Source organism: Oryctolagus cuniculus, chromosome X, assembly GCF_964237555.1.
Source record: "Oryctolagus cuniculus chromosome X, mOryCun1.1, whole genome shotgun sequence".
Lineage (NCBI taxonomy): Eukaryota > Metazoa > Chordata > Mammalia > Lagomorpha > Leporidae > Oryctolagus > Oryctolagus cuniculus.
This window is the reverse complement of record NC_091453.1, coordinates 109784562-109808234: the sequence shown is the minus strand read 5'-3', so window position 1 is coordinate 109808234 and position 23673 is coordinate 109784562. Positions and strand designations below refer to the sequence as shown.

The following is a 23673-nucleotide window of genomic DNA, read 5'->3' as shown; positions in this document are numbered from 1 at the left end:
TATTTTGCGAGTATATGTACATAATTTATAAGAATCATCGACTGTAAGACACTGAAGTCATTTCCAATTTTGCATTTTTCTAATGAATGCTGTAATGACTTCCCTTCCTAAGAAAGTTTAGAAGGATCTTCAGACTGAGTGTGACACTTGCCAACCCTGTAGTTAATGAAAGTGACCCAGTGGGAGTGTGTGGCATGGGGAGGAGTAAGTTTCACTGTGTGGACAAAGAACGCTCCAAACCAGGGCCAACACGTTCGGGGATGATTAGAGCTGCCAACAGGTGGGACAACTTCAAAAAGAACTCCCTGTTTTCACAATTTAGTAATAGAGCAGAGACTGGCTACGATTGCTCAACGCTGGCTGGATCAGAAGAGGAATTTCCAGACTCGGTTACAGGCACGGCTGGTGGAAGGCTGTGGATTCCACCAGACAGTCTGGAGACAGCCAGACAGGGAGATGAGCAGCAGAGCTCCAAATCAGGCAACAGCACGTGTGGAAGGAGCGCTGACCTATGGGGAGACTCCTAACTCACAGACCAATACTCTTCCAGCAGGGGGCAGTGCCTCAGATATCTGGCAGGCCCCAGGCCAGCTGGAGCCAGAGCTGGGGACTCCGTGGGAGAGATTGCACCAGCTTGAGGCCGAGGAGAAACTGAACTAAATAGTCCCTCGAATACTGTAAGTGACATTGGGGTATACACAGGGAGGGACAGTGGGACTTCACGCTGCTGTGATTCGCCTGTTTTCTAGTGCCTAGCAATTTGCGTAATAAATCGTTTTTTTAAACAGTTTGGTCATTAGGGCTTGCAAGAAGGGAATTTGGGGAGACTTTAACCCGGCTGGCCCCCGAATCTGTTAGATTTCTGGGTGCATGCTTTAATCAAAAAGGGAGTGACATGCCTAAAATACAGCCTAGCATTCTGGCCCAGGGGCCCTGTGGATCTGACACAAAGTTTACAAGTAGAAAGTCAGCAAAGGGAAAGATATGTAACAATTCTATCGAAAAGTAGAAACTTAGTGTTTGCTAACAGTGGAATTAATATTTGTATTAAGATTCCAATGACGCTAAAGAATGGCCTTTAAAAAAAAAACACTTGAACGTGGAAGAGACAACATGCAAATTGCTATGCATGCAGATGATCGGAAATTTAATAGAAATTAGTCTGCAGGTCCAAAGGATTTTCCATAAACGCTTCCCTGAATATTGGTTAGCTTTTCTGCTGTGCAGGCATGGTTGAAATCAAATGGAGTACCATAAATTCTTTTTCTAATGCTCTTTTCTACCTAGCCTTGTGCTTTTTTTTTTTTTTAATTTAAGGAGTGACTTTAATATTTGCTAGTGGAGTCAAGGCAGATTTGCCAGAAGATGATAAAACTACTGTGTGTATTTAACTGTCAGGTACGGCTAAGCAACACACCACATATCAAATCAGAGCCATAGCGAAGTCTAGGAATATGTTGCATGCATTTCTTAGAGGCATATCAAGTGGAAAAAATACCAGCAAAGAGAATAAACTTCTGGGCGGTTTTATTCTCCCTGCAACTTCTAGTCCAGGGACATGAGGCGCTCTCCCGGTCGCTAGATTGTTAGCTGACGATCCGGCGCGGGCCAAGGAGCGGATCAAGTCCTCAGGCCCAGCTGCGGCAGGCTGAAGCTGAGGCAGAGGAGCTGCAATGGCTTTGGGGGTGGGACGGTCAGCAGCAGCCGCGGGCGGGAAGGCCCAGACGCCGGAGGTTCTCGGAGAGGCCTTTTCCCAAGGCCGGAGCCCCGACCCGAAACCGTCCCCGGCCGGCTCGCTGGCTCGCAAGCTTGCTCACTCGCTCAGCAGGGCGCGGCCCCAGCGCCACCCGGCTCGCCCCGAAGAGGTGGGACTTTCCCCCACCGGAAGTGATCCCGTCCAGTCTCGGGGAACTGGGGCACCTCAGTCAGTGTGTCAGGGAAACCCTTCCGGGTGTGTGTTGGGGGGTGGGGTGGGGGGTGGGTAAGAAAAAAAAAAGAGGTGGGTTCGCCAGGAGTCCCTGCGGCCGCCGCCGCCGCCGCCGCCGGACGGCCCCCGCCCCTTTCCCCCTCGGCGAGCAGCCACGCTGGGGCGGCGGTGACACACAGGAGCCAGCGGGTGGCCATGGCCTTGGAGTGACAGAGCCTCCCGGGCGGCTGGGCGGGTGCGGACGGCAGGGTAAGCGGCGGCGGCGGCGGCGGCGGCGGCAGCCTGGTTCGGGGGAAGGAGAAGCCGGGGCCTCTGGATTGGGGCGAGGGTCAGGCGGGTAATGCGTGTCTTTCTCCCCACCACAGGCCGGACGACCCCCGCTGGAGCCGGGGCCCAGAGACCCGCCCGGGCTGCAGTGACGGGAGCGGGGCCCGCAGGCCTGGGCCGGCTCGGCGGCAGCGCTAGCAGGAAGCGGGGTCCCTGGGCCCCTTTGTGTGAAGGGCGGGGGAGGGCTGCCGGGCAGCCCCTGGCTGCGGGCTCCTTGGACCGCCCGACTGCCCGCGGGGCTGTCTTTCCGCGGCCCCCACCCCTTTCCCTCCTTGGGGTGCGCCGCGTCTCCCCACCCTCGCTCGGCTGCTCCCAGCTCGCCCTCCTCCCCACGCCCCCTGCCTGGGCTTCAGTTCCTATAGGAAGGGCATTACCATCCCATCCCCACCCACCCGACACTTGGCTCTTTCCCCTCCCCCTCCCGTAACTTCCTCTTCTTCCCCGGTTGGGCCCTCGGCTCCTCTGCACTCTCCTCGCCAGTTTGCAGATTTCCGCCCACCTTCCGCCTAGCCGCGCCGCAGCCAGCGCAGCTAGCGGGGTGTTCTTTTCCCCCGCGTCGGGTAGGAGTTGGTGAAGGGGAGACTCATGAGGGAATACAAGGTAGTGGTGTTAGGGAGCGGAGGGGTTGGCAAATCTGCCCTTACTGTGCAGTTTGTCACCGGGACTTTCATTGAGAAATATGACCCCACCATTGAAGATTTCTACCGCAAAGAGATCGAAGTGGACTCTTCCCCCTCCGTGCTGGAAATTCTGGACACCGCAGGAACTGAGCAGTTTGCCTCCATGAGAGATCTCTACATCAAAAACGGCCAAGGTTTCATCCTGGTTTATAGTCTGGTTAATCAACAGTCTTTTCAGGTAACCAAACCAAGTCTTGTAATTTGTTGGAAGGGGGTGTGGTAATCCTGATTTACCTCTGATTTGCTGGAACCGCGCATTCAGGACTGTGTTTGGCTTTTGAAAGTTAGACATGGCGCATTTTTGAGGTTACTCCTGGCGTGGAAAAGTGTCAGGTTGTTTCTAGAGACAGAGTACTGAGGTATCATGCAGCCACGAATCTTTTCAAGTTATTTTTAAGTCGAAGGAAAGAAAAGACCAGGAACAGATGGGTTGTCTTTAGCTTAGAATGTAACCTTTTGGAAGTTTCTTGAGTATTGATTAACCCATTCAACAAAACAACCTTTAACAAATAATCTTGTGCAAATAGAGGGCTTTGAAAGGAAAAGGATTTGGAGCCCATTATCTGTTGCACAGATAACACATCTGTGTCTGCTTCCCGGGTACCTCCCCCTTTCTGTTATCTCCCAAGTTCTCAGCCAGATTTGTAAATCTTACTATTGCTAGATGAAGAACCCGAGACCTTCCTTCCAGTCATTTTACTTTGGGGCGTGGAATACAAAGGGAAGTTACCAACTGAAAAGATTAGTACCTACAATTAACAGCAAACCCCCCCCCCCAACAACAAGGAAAAATGAATGACCTCCTTTGGCGGTCAATCCAGATTGTTTGGGCTACATTGCCTGTATTTACACAAAATAAGCGGGTCTGAGGACACTAAAGAAGTGTAGATTTCTTACCCCAGACTGAGTGACCAAACTGGATATGGTCCAGTTTCTTAGGAAACTCTGCTTTGGCCTTCACCGGGAGACGGGACTGGAGGTTTAACGTTAATTTAAGAAATGCAATAAATGTTGCTATTTATTCCTTGAAAATAAAGAACCTCATATTGACTCATTATATTGACCCCCATTGATTTAGGAAATGGATATATATTTTTTTCTGCATTTAAAGGTATGCACTTAATGTTGCTTACTTAAGAGACCTTAAGTGCTTGAGCCAATACAATGTACTAATTTGAGTTTCTTTAGTACTTTAAATTAAAGTACTATAGTGAACTTTTCCAGTAACCTGATACAGCAACTTCAAGTTTTTATTCCTGAGATAAGAAGTTTTGGGTAAATGAATCAAAGCTATTGAGACCAAAGTAAAGTTCAATTTATGTAGGCTTAAATTCCAAAGAGATAATATCATAAAAGTATTTCTCCCCCAGAAAGTACGAAAGGTGCTATTTGACAGGTGTTTTCTTTCTGCAGATCCTCGGGAGATTGGTTATTCTCACAGCTGACTCTCTTGAGATTGCGAGTCTTTTTGAAGGGTGTCTCCTAAGATTCCCATCAAATCCATTTCTGTTCCAGACATAAATAGGGAGTAGAAAAAACTGCCATTATTTCAACAGACAGACTCCTTTGAGCCCAAATGCCATTAAGTTTGGATTCTCAGCTGAGCTTGGGTTACCATAAGGACAACGGGAAAAGCAGTTTAACCTGGAAGATTGAACTGATGATTCATGATCAGATCAAATTTTGGCAAATAACTGAATTTTTATAAATTTTTACAGCCCCTTATTTTTCCTTCTACCTGCACGTGAATATTCTGAGTTGATTGTAATTATCCAAATTAAACACATGTTATGTTTTTAAGGCATATCTTTTAGGGTTGTGAGAAATCTCAAAAACTAATGCTAGGATTAAATCTCTAATATTGTCTTAAATTGATACCTCTCCCTCCAAAAATTGGTGCTACAGGAAAACTGCTAATGCTCTTATCTTTTGTAGGGGAAAGATGAAGTATTAAAAACAAACACAGGCAAAGAAAGACTTCTTCCCACCCAGACTCCTCCTGCATTATCTGTCCTAGGAGTTGCTCACTAATACAGAAATATCTAGTATATTTAAGTGCATTTTAAGGTGTTCAGTTTTATTGAGATAAAGGTGTAATGTTCAATATAAAATGAAATATTTCAACTGTTTTTTACTCTTTGTCTTCTGGGCATTACAAATTGGTTTTTGTTGTTTGTTCCCACCTGAAACATTCTCTCGCGCCAGCTTGCTAAATGGCCAGGAATGCATAGATGGTGCCCCTGTGCTAGGATAGCAGGTGTTATAAGAAAGCAGTGACAAGCAGGCAGGTTTAGGACTTGGCCGAACATCCATGTGTGTGAATGGATCAGTGGTATTTGGGAACTTTTTTTTTTTATCACTACAGCCTGGGGATGACGAGGGGAGGTAATTACTATGAGTTAGTTTATGGTTAGTAGGCAAGCTACATTTTATATTCTTGATATAAAGTCAGCAGGTAGGGCCTGTGGAATTTATCGAGTTCTTACTTCAGTGAGCAAAATGACGATGTTTTCTGTACTTGGGTATGTGATTTTATTTTGAATGTAGCTTTCTGTACTTAGCAAGGGATGACTTTCTTGTAATACCACAGTTATCTTGCTATTGTTACACAAATGCCTTATTTTTCTTTCTCTTTGTGATTGTTTGAATAGGATATCAAGCCCATGAGAGATCAGATTGTCAGAGTGAAGAGATATGAAAAAGTCCCACTAATCCTAGTAGGAAATAAAGTGGATCTGGAACCAGAAAGAGAGGTTATGTCTTCAGAAGGCAGAGCTTTGGCTCAAGAATGGGGTTGCCCTTTCATGGAGACATCGGCAAAAAGTAAATCAATGGTGGATGAACTTTTTGCTGAGATCGTCAGACAAATGAACTATTCATCCCTGCCTGAGAAGCAAGATCAGTGTTGCACAACTTGTGTTGTCCAGTAAAAAAGATAACCTCAATCATGGCCATACCGAGCAGGTTAGTTGTTGGTGGGACTGTAATAGCATGGCAATGGGGTGGGTTTTTGTTTTTTGTTTAACATGTAGAACAAAAAGCTGGTTACTGATATACAAGGCACAATCTTAAATTTTTCTTTATTTTAAAATGATATCTTCCCAAGCACAAAATGGTAAACATTCAATGCAGAAAACTTAAAAAAATGCAAATAAATGAAACAAAGGTAAGAAATTGCCTGTATTCCCATCACCTTTTTTTTTTTTTTTTTTGAGTTACTATTCTCTCCACTTTATAGATGGCATTTCTTTGGGGTGAGTCAAAGCACAATACACCTTGTCCCTGCTTTGATGATGTGTCTTCTAACATGCACTGGAGAGCCTTCAATAATAATTTCAGAAGATGATTAGTTTGGTGATGTTTTCTACACTTTTCAGCTTTTAGATGCAGGCAGCAGAGTTGCTTATAATTGAAATAATCAGTTTATTAATCATCCAAGTGCTGTATTTAACTGGATGATTATTTAATCACTTTCTTCTGCACCTTGCACTTGAGGGACTTAAGTGACCTCTGAAAATAGAAAATTATAGTGCCACAATATATCTTGACTTAATTATGAATATGTGGTCCAAATGAGAATCTGGTTAAACCATCTGTGAGGTGCTAGAAGGTACAGTTGTAAGCACAGGAAGCATTCAGTTGATTAATGAAATTAATAGACACAGTAACAAACTTTCAAACCTTTCATTGAGTTAAATGATAAAATGTTTTAGTAAATGTTATCACAATAAATAAGAATTTTAAATACATGCACAAATTTTCATAAAAGTTGTAGGTTTTCAACTTATAGTAAAATTAACAAATCTAATGATCAGAAATACAAATTTGTTCAAATTTGGTATATCCTTTAAAAGAAGCATTGTTGAAGTACCAGTATTATGGTTCATATTTATTGACACTAAAAATGTTTATTCTTGGTAATGAAAATAACTGGTAATGAAAGAAATACCCAATAGTTTAGCTAATTTCTAATAGCACAAATGTTGTTTTCCCTTTGCCTTAAGCAACAATAGTTGATATAGGGACATACACATTTGAGGAGCTTGAGTATGGGTGAAAGAATTTGTCTATGGTATTGTCTAACTGGAAGTAGATTAAGTGTCCAGTTGAGAAATTAAAAAAAGTTTTACATGAGGTTTTGAAAAACATAAAACTTACTGAACATTTAAAATGAGATTATTTTGTTCATGTCATAGTCTTTTAGTCTCGATTGTAATTGAGCAAATAGTCTCACTTAGACAGTAACACTCAGATAATAAAGACAACCAACACTGTGGATGACTGAGAAACCACAGTAAGATACCAGACAAGCCTGACAGTATCAGGAATGGAATTGATCTTTCTGAGCCAAGGCTGACCTCAAGTCTGGGAGGCAGTGTTGCAAATGGCAACAGGCATTTTAGATCGCAGTGATGACTCCTAATCAAAGGTCTGGCTTTATAGGTGCTCCCCGGAGGATAGACTAACGGTCTCTAATTTATCTTTTCAGACAAGGTCTCCTGTCAGGTAGCATCATCTTTGAAAATGAAGGATGACAACAGTGCCTTATTCAAAATGCTTTCCCTTATCAGCCTTTTAGCATACCAGAATATGATGAAAACTCACTTATTTTCCTGTGTCTAGCTAATGTGTTACTGTAGTCCAGCTTCCATTTTGATTGGAGCATGGCACTTGGCAGTATCGTCTTTTGAGGAAGGCACAGGTGTGTATGTAGGTGACTGAGTACCACGTTCTTGCTTCTAGAATCTCTTTAATGTGTGAGGTTCAAGTTAGAACAGGTTCTGTGTGGTGACTGCGTCTTTACCATGTGCTCTCTTTTGCTAGCTGACACTTTTAACTGGGCCGGTGAACAAGTATGCACGCTTGGTTTTAGTTTTATCATCTTTGTAGAAAAATGTAACCCAGTCCTGGAAGATGTTTCCAGTTCTTTGCAGCAGTAATGTAGATAGCTATAGGAGATAAGCAGAATAAGATTGGTCTCAGCCAAAACGGCAAATGGATCATTTCTTTTTATTACAACTGTTTATCTGAGGGACACAGAGAGAGCATGCATGAGAGTAAGAATGAGTGAGAAGAGTGAGAAAGTGCTTCTGTCTGATAGTTCACTCCCCAAGTGCTCTCAGAGACCCCAGCAGCAGGAACAATGACTTAAACCATCACCTCGGCCTTGCAGGGTCTGCATTGTCAGGAGTGAGAGACAGGTATCAAACCCAGATACTCTGATCTGGGACATGGGCCAGTCATTCACCCCAAATGGACAATTTCTAAAGCCATTTCAAAAACTTTTTTATTCTGAGTTTATTTCATTTCACAGCATTTTGTGATCTGAATTATTTTTTAATCCATTTGGTTTACGGAGATGAATACATAGATTTCTTTTTTCCTATCACAAGCCTACTACTTAAATTTCTGTTGATTAAAGATTGGAAATTAATACTAATAGTTACTCATTTTTACAGTAATGGGTAATGTTCGTTGTGTAGTGTTCCGCTTTGTTTTTTGTTTTGTAAGCAAAATGCACAAATGAAAATGTAAGCCTTGAGAAAATAGCCAATCAGGCCGGCGCCACGGCTCACTAGGCTAATCCTCTGCCTGCGGTACTGGCACACCGGGTTCTGGTCCCGGTCGGGGCACCGGATTCTGTCCCGGTTGCCCCTCTTCCAGGCCAGCTCTCTGCTGTGGCCTGGGAGTGCAGTGGAGGATGGCCCGGGTCCTTGGGCCCTGCACCCCATGGGAGACCAGGATAAGTACCTGGCTCCTGCCATCGGATCAGCGCGGTGCGCTGGCCGCAGCGCCGACTGCAGCGGCCATTGGAGGGTGAACCAACAGCAAAGGAAGACCTTTCTCTCTGTCTCTCTCTCTCTCACTATCCACTCTGCCTGTCAAAAAAAAATTAAAAAAAAAAAATATCCAATCAGCTGCATTTCTGCAAATATTAAATGAACTCTCTGATCATGATCTTTTAGAACACAGCACACTATGAGCAGGGTTTTGTTTTGATATCAAATAAGATTGAACCAGTGTGCATGGGAATCTGTAATCTGAGGCTGGTAAAGTTTCTGATTGTCCCTGCTCACACCATTTGCCTAAAAGAATAGACGACGGCTTTTGAATCCTGCAGTATGAGTCGTGGAACTCTGATGTCTGTCCATCCTAGATCTAGACTGAAGATCCAACTTCAGCAAGTGAAGGTGATTTGAGAAATGTTTGTCCTTAACATTTAGGAGTACTTTACCTAAGAAGGAATAAGAAGACTTAAATAATCACACTGTGCTTGTTGTTAATTTGTTGCTTTTAACTGAGGGAAGTTTTATCAGTGCTCTAAGAAATAAATCGTTTCGATAAGTCCTCCCAATTACTTCTTGACATCCTTCAGTTTCGTTCACCAGTCTCTTACCTTACACCTGTTTATTTGCATTAATCCCAGGGTTGTTTCGTCACCTTTTCCCTCCCATTGGCAGTAATTTTAGTGTGAATTTGGAAACAATGCCCAGCTTCTTTATACACTGCCCTCATCCTTATTCAACTTGAGGGGGCTACCATCAAGTACTTTGTAGCACTTTCACTGTGCCACAACAGCATAAGAGAAACCCAGATCAGCATTGCCATCCTATTCTGGCTTTATTCACAGCATCACTGCTCCTCTGTGCTGGTGTAAAGAATTGGAAGTTTGCTCTTTTGGTATATTGCTGTTGACGAGGATGGATGTTTTATTAATAATCTCATGCCACTATAAGAGAAGTCAGCTGCAGTTCTGTGGGCACGTAGGGCAAGAAGAGACTACCTCCAGTTAAAACCGTTGTTCAGCATTTTTGGCTGTGGTTTGGAGCTGTCCTGTGCCTTATCGGTTATTTAGCAGCATCCCCGGCTTCTACCCACTAGGTGCCAGTAGCAATCCCCCAGCCTCCAAGTTGAGACAGACAAGAATATCCCCAGAAATTGCTAAACATCCCCCAAGGGGTGGGAGGAGGGTAGAATCACCCCTAGTTAACAATAACAGAGTGAGACAAATTGAAGGAGCAGTAGCATTTGAGTCAGGCCTTGAAGAGTGTGTAGGATTTGAGAGGATGAGGTAGAGGTGATTTCAAAGTAGAAAGAATGCCAACAAGTAGCATAATGATATCCTGAAATATTCTGCCAGTTCCTTGAAAGGAAGAGAGGAAGCGCAGTAAAGTTATCCCTTAAATGTGACAATTTGGTATATGCTTTGGGCAAGTAGAAATTTTTAAATATGATTTTTCAAGGATTCATATGTGCTAGTCCAGTTACAAAGAAAGAAAAAGGGGGTTGGGATTCTAGTCTAAATGTCTCCTGAGATTTTATACCATTTTTCACAGTATATACTGGAATGGATTCTCCCAGCTAGAGTAAATGGTGCATAAGAGTACCAAACACCAGGAAGCAAGGAAAGAACAAAGATCATTATTTATGTCAGCCCCAGTTCATTATATATGTCAGCCTGAAGAAAAAGGGAGATTCTTGATTCAAGACTAGCACATCATTTCACGGGACAGCAGAAAGCCTGGGATGTTAGCAAAGGCTCCCGAGAGGCTGAACAACCCATGCCATTTTTGTCTAGTTAGACTTAACTACTTCTGAATAAATACAGTGGAATTGATTAGCATTTTCAGCAATTTTTAAGTAAATAAAAAAGTAGAATCAGGATTGTTTCTGATTTAGCTTTAGTGCTTTTAATTATCAGATACATGCTGATTTTGCTCCAGCAAACACGAAAGGAAAATCCTCAAGATCAGTCACAGCGTATAGATTGAAATGCTGGCATTTTCATAGCCAATTAAAATAGTAATCATCAATCAAACACTGGGTTGTAATTCTGTTGCAGAAGTTGGTTTTGTTAGATACTACTTTTCCTCCCCTGCCTTATTTTCCATGTCATCTTGAGTATGGAAAATGGCTGATCTGTCATCTAGCTCGTATCATGAGCCCAAGTGAAGTGGAGGACTTGAATGGAGGATGAAATATGTTTTGGAGTAGTGTGTACAATAAAGACATACGGTGGACCCGGGGTACAAGGGAAGAACAGAGCTGCTTTGCCCTTTCTGGCACCTCTAGTTCTCCTAGACCATCACTGGCCCCCACAAGGGCAGTGAGACTGTTCTGAGTGTGTAGGTACCTAGTTAGACCTGCTCTGGGTGTGGAGCTGTCTGGTGATTAGAATGACTTTGTATATCTGTTCCCTCTTTAATTGCTTCCTTTTAACCTCAAGTGTAGGCTTTTATTGCAGAATGAAATGCATGTGAGACATTCAGCTTTACTCCATTACTTCTCTGGCTTAGAATGAACCATCAGTAGAATTAACAAAAACTTGCATCATAAAATTGGAGCCTTGCCACCAAGGAAGTGTTCTAGCCATACTATAGGAAAGATTTTCCTTGTGGGGTTACTTCTCAGTGGAATTCTACAATTCACCATTCTACAATTCACTGAAAAAACTTAATTCCTGTCGGCTGTTGGAAAAAAATCATCCATTCAAAAATACACTCCCGAATTCCTTTGATTAGCTACAGTGTTAAGAGGTATCAGATCCATCGCTTCTCAGCCTTTTGGCTAAAATCAAGAGATATCAGATTCAGAAAATACAGTTTAAAGATTTATGTATTTGAAAGGTGGAGTTACAGACAGGCAGAGGCAGAGAGAAATCTTCCATTGCTGGTTCACTCCCCAAATGGCCAGAATGGCCAGGACTGGACCAGACCAAAGCCAGGAGCCAAGAGCTTCCTCCAGGCCTCCCAAGTGGGTGTGGGGACCCAAGCACTTGGGCCATCTTCTGCTGCTTTCCCAGGTGCATTATCAGGGAGCTGGATCAGAAGCAGCCAGGATTTGAACCAGTGCCCATATCAGATGTCGCCTGATCTGCACCACAGTGCTGGCCCCCAGAAAATGCAGTTGAAAGGTGAGGCGAGCAATATCCTACCTGGTCCAAGTCACAGCTTGGAGCTGGAGTCAACTCACTAGGCTTGCACTCTTGTGCGTTTTCACTGAACGTGATCCTATTATCCTATTATTTGAGATTTCAGAATTGAATTCATCATATTCATTTACATTTTTGGACATTTTAGGTCTGGTGCATAAGAAAAATAACTCATCCTTTCTTGCACTGTGATTTCACCATCAACACTGAGTATGCATGCATTCTCTCAAGGAATCTGCCGCAGGGTCAGCTTTTGCTCTCTGTCGTGGGTAGGTGACAGTGAGCACTTTTAATGACATAATTCTCCCCCTTCACCCCCCAAAAGCTTCATGAGTGTTTTGCACATTAGAGAAATGAAGCAAGATATTTAACAAAAGCTTAACTTCTGTCAACAGAATTCCAGCATGGTATTTTGCTAATACAATTGATATTTAACTTGGGTATGAAAATGCCAAGTAAAAAAACATGAAGAGAAGTTTACTTAAAAAAAATTTCCTTGGCTTAAATCTCCAGAATATTATATAGCTAAAACTGGGGAAAAATAAAAGCAGTTATGATGGCACATTTGAAGAATGCTAGTAAATACCACTGTGTTTAGGAATGGTAAGTCCAGTTAAGCTAGAAAGACATCTACAAACTGCTAAGCCTTTCAGGAGCCTTTGTTAACATCCCAGGCATTCTGCTGCCCTGGGAAGTGATGTGCTAGCCCTGAGTCAGGAATCTCCCTTTTTCTTCAGGCTGACATAAGTAGTGGTCTCTGGTCCTTCAGTTCTGTTTGGTATTCTTGTGTGCCAATTTACCCTACTGGGAGGACCCTGTTTCCTGATCTCCTGAGCACAAGATCGGGACTGTTGTTTGCTTGCTTTTGTACTTCACTAGAAAAGTGTGAAAAGGTGAAACCAAATAGTTAAGTAGGAGTTTGAGGAAAAGCTTGGAGAGGTAAGGTTTTTGTGGGTGTCTTGTTGGAATCTTGAGAAGGAGCAGGGTAACTTGGGTTATGATCTCAGAAACAGTGTGATACACCTTTGCCATGTGTCTTGATAGTGCTATTCTGTGAGTGAAGCAGGACTCCTTTGGCCAGCTGACTTCAAAGGTCCCGGGATGTTTTTCAAAATGACTGAGCGTGTTAGCACACTGACAATTTTGCTGTCAGTGTGGAGCAAGAACATTTAGTTACTGCATTCTGTGAAATTCAGATCTGAGAGCTTTTTGCTTAATGCAAACTCTTGCTTCAGGGTTTATTGCTACCAAGAAGTATAATGTATTGCTGTTTTGAGAAGTAGCCAGTATTACTACTTTGTTTAAAACTATGCCTGATGTTAATATTGCTGAGTCTGACTTGGAATTTCTCTCTCAGTCTCACTGGAGTATCATAATCTGGTAGAAAGTGGATGGCCCAAATTTTAGCCAGGTTATTGGAGAGTGGGAAGTGATAAGCATATCACTTTTTATTCTATATAGCGTAATGGCTAATAAGTGGGTTTGTATTCTTGTTTATTTTGGCTATAAATAAAGTTAATTATGGTCTCAGTTTGATTCCAGTGAGTGCCTAAGCTATTAAATCATCACATTATAAGTCTTCAATATTTAAGTCATATTTTAAAATATTGAGCTGTTTATACTTGTTTACTTTTGCAAATGTAGATAAAAATGTATACGAAATTTACTGGTCCCGATTAATTGAAGGGCAGTGTAGTCTGAATTACTGGAAAGTCTTTGTAATGAAATGCATATATAGTGAATATGGTTGTGTCTCAAGTAGGTGTAGAGGTTCAGACTAAGCTAAAAAGATATGTAGGTCCTTAGTTTGGATATCAAAGACACAATCCTGGTCTTAGAAATTGTAACAGCTGGGTAATGAAAACAATACTTGACACTTGTATAGCCACTTATACTTTCTAAGGTACTTTTGTGTATTACATTGTGTGATGTTTACAATCCTGTGAGCAAAGTATTTTATCCCTACATTAATCTTCAGGAAACTAGACTTGCCTAACCTTAAATGACCAGTGTCCTAATTAACAATTTAATGCCCAAAAATCTGAACTTTAGTTTAAAAAAGCAAGCTTTGTGTTTTTTTTTTCCTCATGTGTTTAGGGCCAGAATTTCAGTAAGAATGAGCAGACGTTTTTTCAAGTTAAACATATTTATGAAATAGCTGCTTAATAGTCTCCTCTCCTGCTCTTTGAATGCTGTCCAGTGAAATTAAAATGACACATTTGTAAATACCGGCAGAGCCCTTGGATGGTCTGACACTGGTTTTGCTTGCCATTCTTTCATAGTCGCTGTTCTACTTTTATTTCTAGCTTTCTGATAACATTTTATCTTCTGTGTTAAGAAAAGATGTAATTCCGTTCCCCTAGAAGCTAGTTGGTGATTCAGCACAGCTGAAGGACGTTGTGTCTGTCCAAACAATTAACTGGAAGGGCAGGAATCTATCAGCTGGAAGAGCAGACCAAGGAATCCCAATTACAGCAGGAATTCCTGGGGGCCGCACTTCCGAACAGGGAAATGGGACCTGCCGCTGACGTCCAGCATCCAGGCCAGGCCAGGGCACCTAGTAGGTGTTCAGTGTCCACACCAGCGTGGAGTCCTATTTTCCTATTTTAAATTCCTGAAAAACTAAATTTTGGAGAAGTTCAGCATACTGCCAAGTTAACTCATAATTAATGTGCGTTTATCTCTAATACCATTTCCAGTTAAGAAGAGATCAGGTTCAAAGTAGAACCAGCATTCGCCACAGCTTTCATACTGCAAGATCATTTACAGTAAGGACATTTTTAATATTGTATAGTACAGGTGTACAGCGGGATCACGTTATGGAAATAGTGTGATTCCAGATACATGCAGTCTATATCCAGCGCATCATGACTGTATTTCTAGTTTCTGATGACTTTTCGGGACCACAGCAAATTACTTTTTTTATTTTAAACTTAAACGAATGGGGAATCCCGTGAGATTCCGTGTTGAGCTTGTTATGCTTGTTAACCACCTCCATGTTTGTACTTACTGATCAGTTGAAAGTGTTCTCTTCGTAAACTCTAGATTTCTGCATTTTGTGACTTTTTTTTAAATCTTAATTGCAGATAAAACTCAGAGGAAATTTGCACAGATGCTGCTTTGGAGAACTTTACAACCTGGGTTGCAGAACTGAGCCTTGGTAAACCTGTCTCTATTACAGCATGTTGCCATACATCTAATTAAGTGCATAAGGTCTTGGCCTTCAAGATCCAACGACCTTAAACAGGAATGCTTAGCACGTTTACCATACGTTTAAAATCTGTTCTTTATCAATCAGTCCTTTTATAGCTTTCTAAGTTCTTATTGACGGCTAATATGCAAGGGTTAATTTTTAATATTTTAATTGATTTCTTTAATCAGTTTCTCAGCTTGTATTTATTAAATACTCAAACTCAGTATTACCTACTCAATGCCTTTTAAAAGAAAGTTATAATGGAGAAAAAATTGAGCCTTAAACAAATGGTTACTTCTGTATATTACCTCGTACCAGTGCTTCATTCTATTTGTAAAATCTTTCTCCTTTAAATGGTCGGTTAATACTTTGAGACTTTGTTTACATGTGGCAGTGTTGTAAAAAGCAACTAAAGATGACATTTTATCTGGATGGATGGAATATCCCTTTTCTTCAAGTGCAGTTTGTGAGGTGTGTTTGTACTTCACATGTTGGGTATTTGAAGTTGACTGTAGAGCATTTAGTTGAAGAGTTAAGCATTCAATTCCATTAGGTTTTCACACGTGTTAATCTCATTTACAGCATCGAATTGCGGCAGTAACATTTTCCTTTCTGTGAAGTTCTAAATTTAGTTATGACCTACTTAGCAATGCCTTTGAAAAGGGATATTGTATCCATGGTAAATTAATTGTATACCTAAACACAGATAGCTCGGCTGCGCCTGTCAGGCTTGGAATTGACATCTAGTAGACTTCTGCACATGTAAAATTGATTGGAATCAAATCATGTACACTTTCTAGTTCTTAATATTTGTCTTTCTGAGTAATAGTTTAAAGCAATATTTGTTAAAGTTTTCTTGCACTATCACAATTGCTTTTTAGTTATTTCTCAAGAAGCATGTTCGTAGTAGAGACAAAATCTGTGTAACAGGAGGGAGAATAAATAGCACCAAGTCTCTGGGCTAAATTTTATTTTTGCAAATGTGCTTTCTAATAGCCATTGCCTTCCATGTTGTTTACCTAATCAGCACATTTTGTCTGAATACTTGAACATTTTAACAGTAACACAGGTATAGAAACAGAAAGGAAACTTATAGAGTAATCTTTCGGTTCAGTTTTAACATCGTGACAAGGAGCGCTTTTTCTAGCAATGATTTTTAAATTGTGTAAGTTTGACAGTATTTTGTTGTTGGGTTTTGATTTGGTTTTAGTCTTGTGCTTTTAATTTGCAGAAGTTTATAACTGCAGCTCACCTACTGCACCAAAGTTCTCGATTTTAGGAGCCCAGCTTTAGTCATTTGAACATGCTTCTAAATAAAATAAAATGAAACAAACCAAAACTATACTTTTGATCTATAATAATAGCTCAATAGCTGTGTCAAGGAAAGCTCTAATATATGCAGTGATGGTTTATGGAAGGGTGTGGCAATTTTAAATTTCTATTGTGTGTGATGTTCAAATAAAGTGATATCTACATTCATGTGATTTACTGGTCAGCATGACCATTAATTATTGAGTAGAAATTGATTAAACTTTGATTTCCTTTTTTTAAATCGTGTTGCATTTGATTCCTGATCAAATTCCCACAAAATAAACTGTTGCTCTTAAATTTGGAATTTTATGATAAAATTGTAAGGGTGAGGCACTTGAAACATTTCCTCATTTATAAACTGCTTGAAATGAATACTTTATTTAAGTTTGCACTGTAATACCAAACTTAAAACCAAACATTCATTTCAAAGTAGGTTAAGTAATTGTGGTGCATCTTTATGAGATTTGACAAATTCTCAAGGAATCAAATAATTCATGATTAAATTTTCTGCAACTTATTGATTTTTAGACAGTGTTTCTTTTCCTATGGATCTCTCTCTCCTTCTTTCTCCCCTTCTCTCCCTCCCTACCCCCTCTCTCTTCCCCCTCCCCCCCAATTTACAGTGTTCATTGTCATTGACCTCAGCAGCAAATTTAACTTGAATTCACTTAGGATCACAGGAATCAGGGGAAAGTGATTTTAATGATGGTTTCTCCAGCACATTTTAAGAAAAGGGACCAAAAGTTATTTTAGCTTCCTCAATAGATTGCATGTTGCTTATTAGAATAATAAATTAATATTAAATGCAATATATGTCTTGTCTTTACTATGGCATCTGTTTAGGAGTTGTTCAAATCACTGCAGTAGGGCTCTGCAAATAAAATCATGTAACCTATTATCATGGATCTAATGTACTGTATCTTTATCAGTGAAAGGTAAAATCTCAAATCACAAGTACAAACATTGAACAATTACCTATAAAGATTTGTAAAAGTAAAATTTTTCCAATAGATTTCATTCTTGTCATTTTGTAAGACAACCCTGCAGTCCACCTGTTTGTAACTTTTTTAATAAAATAGACATCTGTATTACTGAGGTTGGTTTCTTTAATTATTTGGTGTATTGCTTCTTTTCTAGATCTGGTAACTCAAACATTTTATAACTAAAAGTCATTTTTGATAAACATGATCACATATGTTGTATTACATGTCATTTTTATTCACTTATTTCCTTACTCACTGTTCTGGTATATGGTGGGAAAAGACTAAGCTTTGTCCTAAAGGTGATATTTAGTCAGTTTGAATAACATAAATAAGTCAAAGTAGGAATAATGAGTAAAGAAAGAATAATGCACACTACTTGGCCTGTTCAGAAAGTGGAACAGGTACAAGTTTGTAGGCTGGGAATTGTCCATGTGTAGAAGATTTCAGATAACATTAAACATTACTATTAAATTTTGAAATACTGAGTTCAAAAAATTCAACACAATTAAGTTATCACTTTGTTTTATAGATTTTTCCAGCCACTTTTATTCACTACCCAACTCAGTATTTTTAAATTGTTGAACTGAGTAGTTTTTTTTTAACCTTGATGTGTTTTTAAATTCAGTCTTCTCTTTTTGAAGAAGGACAATTTTGTGGTCTGTATTATGTGCGTGTGTGTGTGTGTGTGTGTGTGTGGATGGATGGCACATTTATATACCTGTTTCATAATGTATCTTATTGTTTATTACTATCAATCATTGGTCTTCAGTTGGGCTCCAGACACCCCATATATAGTATATTAAGTGCTGTCCTTGAAGTGCAAAAACCTTTTTGTGCACTCATGATCTCAGGGCCTTCCTCCTCCTTTTCCAGCAAAGGAGTGGTATTCCTTCATCCAGCAAGGTCAACGTTTTTAACAAGAGGGATGCAGTAGGGTGAGAGCTGAGGGAAGTTAGCCTGATGTTAAGTCAATATTGGGTATCAGGAGGAGACCATCACAGCCAGATCAGTTTTATCTCCTCCCCTTTTCCTCTTCATATAGTCCTCACATTCCTCCAGGTCATAGCATATTGAGATCAAGTTGCAAAGTTACACGGTTTCTTACTCAGATTCAAAGCAGGGACAATATTTCAGATAGGGTCCTGCTTTTGCATATATTTAGCATACTTGAAATTTACTGCTATGTAATGTTTTGGAGTTTGTTGTCCCCATTTTATAGTTGATGAAACCAAGGCTCAGGATATTTGGGACTTAAGCTTACAAAGGTACGGATCAAATAAGTAAAATATTGAGAAAAGTTCTTTGGCGTTTTCAAATTCATTATTGGTACAGTTAGGTGGGGCTATTAAAATTGTGAAGTTCATGGGAATGAGATAAAAGACTCAGCAAGAAATAGCTGTTTTAAGTCAGTGTGACAGTACATATGTAACAAAATACTATGGGTCCTATTTAAAGGTAATGTATGTGTTCTGTTGCTAAGAGTTTATGTAAGGCATAAGCTATTTTCATTATAGCTGTTTTTCTTTGGAAAGGCAATATCTTAAATCAGGGATTTGGCAGCCTTGGGCCATCAGGCAGGATTCAGTTCAATCTGCAGTGCCAAAAGAACTGTAGTTGGATTTAGCAGTTATATCCTGGATCCATTGCAGAGCTCGGCTACACCAGAAGAGCAGCTGAACTTTAACACGTCCTTTGTCCGCAGAGAGCCATATTCCTGTGCTTTGCATTGTTCTCACAGATCCAGATCACAGTGCTCTTGGCACTGAGTCCGGATTTGAGTTTGCTCCCATTGACTGTGAGCTTCTTGACAGTAGAGACTTTGCTTAAGTCCCCTCTTCATCCTCAGTGCCTGTCTACCACATCATAGTGCTCAATAGATACTTTGTGAAATGATGCTAACAGGACCAGTGAGGCAGATAGGCGTTCACTCTTTAGAAAAAAAAAAATTAGCTTTATTTTATTTATTTGAAAGGCAGAGTTACAGAAATAGAGGAGAGCTTCTGTCTGCTGGTTCATTCTCCAAATGGCCACAGCAGCCAGCGTCCCAGGCCAGAGCCAGGAGATTCATCCTGGTTTCTCACATGGGTGCAGGAGCCCAAAGACTTGGACCCTCTTTGGCTGCTTTCCCAGGCACATTAGCAGAGAGGTGGATGGGAAGTGGAGCAGCTGGGACTGATGCCCATATGGGATGCTAGGCATCACAGGCGGTGGCTTAACCCTCTATGCCACGATGAGGGCCCCTCTTTAGAAAATTTTAAACATGTCATTTCCTGCTGGTCTTTTTCATTCATAGCATTTAAGTAGCATGGGAAATGCATTTCCTCTCCCTACCTTCCCTCATCCTCTGCAACCCTAAATTGGTTTTGGTTTGTTTGCTTGGCTTTCTGCTTGTTTATGAGCTGTTTCTCAACACTTCCCAGGAGAACGTGTGCAGTAGATGGATGGTGTGCATAGGCACACTGTGGGTAGGGTGGGAAGTGTCTTACACAGAAGTCTCTAGGGACAAGTCATCAAGAAAAGGTGTTTGCTGCCCATGGCTAGCTTTCCTCTCCAGTAGATACCAAAGCATACCCATTCATGTGCCCACTTCTCTTACATTAATGAAGCCAAAAATTCACATAGAGGCCCCCAAATCTCCTAAATATCCCTCCTTTAGTGAGCCAGTGTCTCCTGTTCTCCCTCCAAAATACCCCGTGATCCCTCACCTGTACCGGTAGAGTCAGCTCCTCTGCCTTTCCTTTGTCCCTGGCCCCTTCCGTCACTGTACCTACCAACCAATGTGTGCATCATCATTAAACTTCTGCATTGCTCCGCCCTTTTTCCTATATGCATAATAATCATCTGAATAGTACAGCTATTGGATGTCAGATTTTTTTAATTTATTTATTTGAAAGAGCTGCCAGCGCCGCCGTAGCTCAATAGGCTAATCCTCCGCCTGCGGCGCCGGCACACCGGGTTCTAGTCCTGGTTGGGGCACCGGATTCTGTCCCTGTTGCCCCTCTTCCAGGCCAGCTCTCTGCTATGGCCAGGGAGTGCAGTGGAGGATGGCCCAAGTCCTTGGGCCCTGCACCCCATGGGAGACCAGGAGAAGCACCTGGCTCTTGCCATCGGATCAGCACGGTGTGCCGGCCGCAGCGTGCCGGCCGCATCGGCCACTGGGGGGTGAACCAACGGAAAAGGAAGACCTTTGTCTCTGTCTCTCTCTCTCGCTGTCCACTCTGCCTGTCAAAAAAAAAAAAAAAGTTACACAGAGGAGAGGCACAGAAAGAGAGAGGACTTCCATCTGCTGGTTCACTCCCCAAATGGCCGCAGCGATCCGAAGCCAAGAGCCAGAAGCTTCTTCCAGGTCTACCACATGAGTGGGATCGGAAGTGGAGCAGCTCGGATTCGAACTGGTGCACACATGGGATGTTGGCATTGCAGGCAGTGGCTTTACCCGCTATGCCACAGTGCTGGCCCCCTGGATGTCAGATTTTTAAAACAGCCTCCCCAAAACCCAAGGCTTAGTCTCCAACTTCAACACTGAGTGTTGGAGACATTTTCTAGGATAACCTAAGGTTATCCCCCAAATATTGATCCCATAGATGTGCTTCAATATCAATGATATTTGCAGTTTACCATGTAACCAGAGACTGCCAGATGCCCCAGAAAACTTTCCAGGCATTGGCTCCCTAGGCTGTAGACTTTCCTACTCATTCTGTAAGATCCCGGGAATGCCCTGGGCTTAGTAGTTTCAATCTCCTACCAGCTGCTGTAAACTTGAAAAAGTTAAAGTGGGGGGGGGGGGAGGACACTTAAGTCCATGTGTAACTTTTCTTAGAGCTTATAAGTGGACAGGTGTTAAATGTACAGTTGAGAAATACAAGGATATCTGAGGTTCTGACTCTCTAATAATTCCCAGGTTGGTGGGTCATTGTTCATCTATTCGAGGGGGAACCCCTGGAAGCCCTGATGAGTGTACACAGTTTTCTCTGATTGCTTGGCTCTCGTTTTAAAATAGATTTGTCTGTCCTTAGAAAAATCCCGGCTGAAGTGTAGGCATTGTGCCATTCCCCAAGATAATGCCAAGAACATTTTTGGTGTTTTGTTCAGACCCCCAAATACAGAGAAATGAATGGAAAGGGTTGGTATTTAAGACGTAGGCTTCATCACACTGCTTGCTTGCAAGTGAAGTCTCTGGTGGGTGCTGGAGTCTCTGGTAGCTGTGGCATGGGGAGGGAGTCCCTTGCTCACTAACTCAAGAGAAGCCCGAGCTACCAAATTTTGGCTCTCCAGCTGGCTAACGAGAATAGTTGCAGTGACCTAAGAATGGAAACCTGGCCCAGAAAAGAGTGATTTCCCTTTGACAGTAAATAGTTGCTTGGTGAGAAGGATAACTGTTCTAGACGAAAATAGGATGAGAAGATCAGCACCTTCATTTAACATTGGCCTAGCTCCCAAGGATGTGCCAGGCATGCTGCCCTGAGCTGAGTTCCTAAGAGGAATATGATATGGTCTCATCCTTTGGTGAGTTCACATCCGAGCCCGGGAGAGAGAGAAACTTGCAAGTGATGATAGCTGTAATAGCACCATGTACCAGAGGCCAAGGAACCCAGACAAGAAAAGGGATTTACTCTCCCTTGGGAATTAAGGCACCATCAGGGTAACTTGCCTTGTGAGATGATTCTTGAAGGTTGAGGAGACATTTTCAGTAAGATCATTTCAGATAGACTTTTTTTTTTACAGGCAGAGTGGACAGTGAGAGAGAGAGAGACAGAGAGAAAGGTCTTCCTTTGCCGTTGGTTCACCCTCCAATGGCCGCCGTGGCCGGCGCGCTGCGGCCGGCGCACCGTGCTGATCCGATGGCAAGAGCCAGGTGCTTCTCCTGGTCTGCCATGGGGTGCAGGGCCCAAGGACCTGGGCCATCCTCCACTGCACTCCCTGGCCATAGCAGAGAGCTGGCCTGGAAGAGGGGCAACCAGGACAGAATCCGGCGCCCCGACCGGGACTAGAACCCGGTGTGCCGGTGCCGCAAGGCAGAGGATTAGCCTAGTGAGCCGCGGCGCCGGCCTCAGATAGACTTCTGAGAGAGGAGTGGGGAAAAAAGGGCTCAGATCCCTGGATGTGCATGGCTGGCTTGGGAGACCTGAAGTTAACAGGGCTAGAAAGAAAGTCTGGCTGGAAGAAGAGTGGAAAGAAGAGAAAGAGGATCAAGCCAGAATGCAGCAGAGACTGGCAGGTGAGGGTCCCGCCTGCCATCTGAGCATTTGAGGCTTTTACTCCTCCAGTGATGGGGGCCGCACCGGCAGGAGCAGAGTGGTGTTTTACAAAGGTGCCAGATTGGAGCATGGGTTGGTAGGCGGTTGCCTGGGGCCAGGGAGAGCAATAAAGAGACCACTGCAGTCATAGAAATGGGAAAGAGCAAGAGCTTTGATAGGGCACATTCAGGGAGAATGAAGAGATGGTGATGAATTGAAGTGGCCTGAGAAATGGACGCAAGTGACAAATCCAATCCTATGACATTGTCCAGTTTAGAAATCTCTCCCAGCTCTCCAGGAAATACCTTGCTAAACAAGAGTTTTTACATGTGGACTCTAACCTCCTGTTCTGTGCCTCACCTCACAACCCAAGCTCCAGTCCCAGTCACCCCAAACTTCTTGCTAGTTCCTGAACAAGCTCCATGCATTCACATTTCCATGGCTTTGCACAAGCTATTCCCATTGCACGTGATACCCTATCCCCAACCTCCTCCCTGGAGGGAACTCTTAGTCATTCTCATAACTCATACTTCCTCTCCTCCCCCTCCCCCCTTCCTCTCCTTCCCCCTCCCTCTCCCCTCACTTCCACCTTGGATAGCACCCAGGGAATACTCACCGTGTTATTTTGAAATTCCCTGTTTACATGTTTGTCACCCCCATAAAGCAGTCAGCTTCTCTTAGGAGAGAAAGATTCTTTCTCAGCACAGGATTGGACGCAGAAAAGGGTTCAATGATGTCTGAGTAACTTAAATGAATGTTGGCAGTTTAACTGATGGGACTTGATGTGAATGTTGGTTATGATGAAGAAGAGGGAGTAGAACATAAGTAGTTTGTAGCTGGACAGTTTTGTTGTTGTTTTTTTTGTTTGTTTGTTTTTGACAGGCAGAGTAGACAGTGAGAGAGAGAGACAGAGAGAAAGGTCTTCTTTTTCCGTTGGTTCACCCCTCAATGGCCACTGCGGCCGGCGCACCGTGCTAATCCAAAGCCAGGAGCCAGGTGCCTCTCCTGGTCTCCCATGGGTTGCAGGGCCCAAGGACTTGGGCCATCGTCCACTGCCTTCCCGGGCCACAGCAGAGAGCTGGA

General features: G+C 42.4%; 1 protein-coding gene across 3 annotated transcripts; it reads left to right on the top strand.

Annotated features, from left to right (window-relative positions):
* Positions 1 to 536: 536 nt before the first annotated feature.
* Positions 537 to 17465, top strand: RAP2C (RAP2C, member of RAS oncogene family). 3 transcript variants are annotated; one of them, XM_017349937.3, is made up of 4 exons: positions 537 to 677; positions 2293 to 3112; positions 5586 to 5898; positions 14953 to 17465. In XM_017349937.3, exons 2-3 carry the CDS (start codon positions 2840 to 2842, stop codon positions 5862 to 5864), a joined length of 552 nt encoding a protein of 183 aa, XP_017205426.1. In that variant the 5' UTR covers positions 537 to 677; positions 2293 to 2839; the 3' UTR covers positions 5865 to 5898; positions 14953 to 17465. The 3 variants fall into 3 exon arrangements, with proteins under 3 accessions (XP_017205426.1, XP_069923469.1, XP_017205427.1); XM_070067368.1 differs by lacking the exon at positions 537 to 677 and adding an exon at positions 1907 to 1951; XM_017349938.3 differs by lacking the exon at positions 537 to 677 and adding an exon at positions 2036 to 2176.
* Positions 17466 to 23673: the final 6208 nt, after the last annotated feature.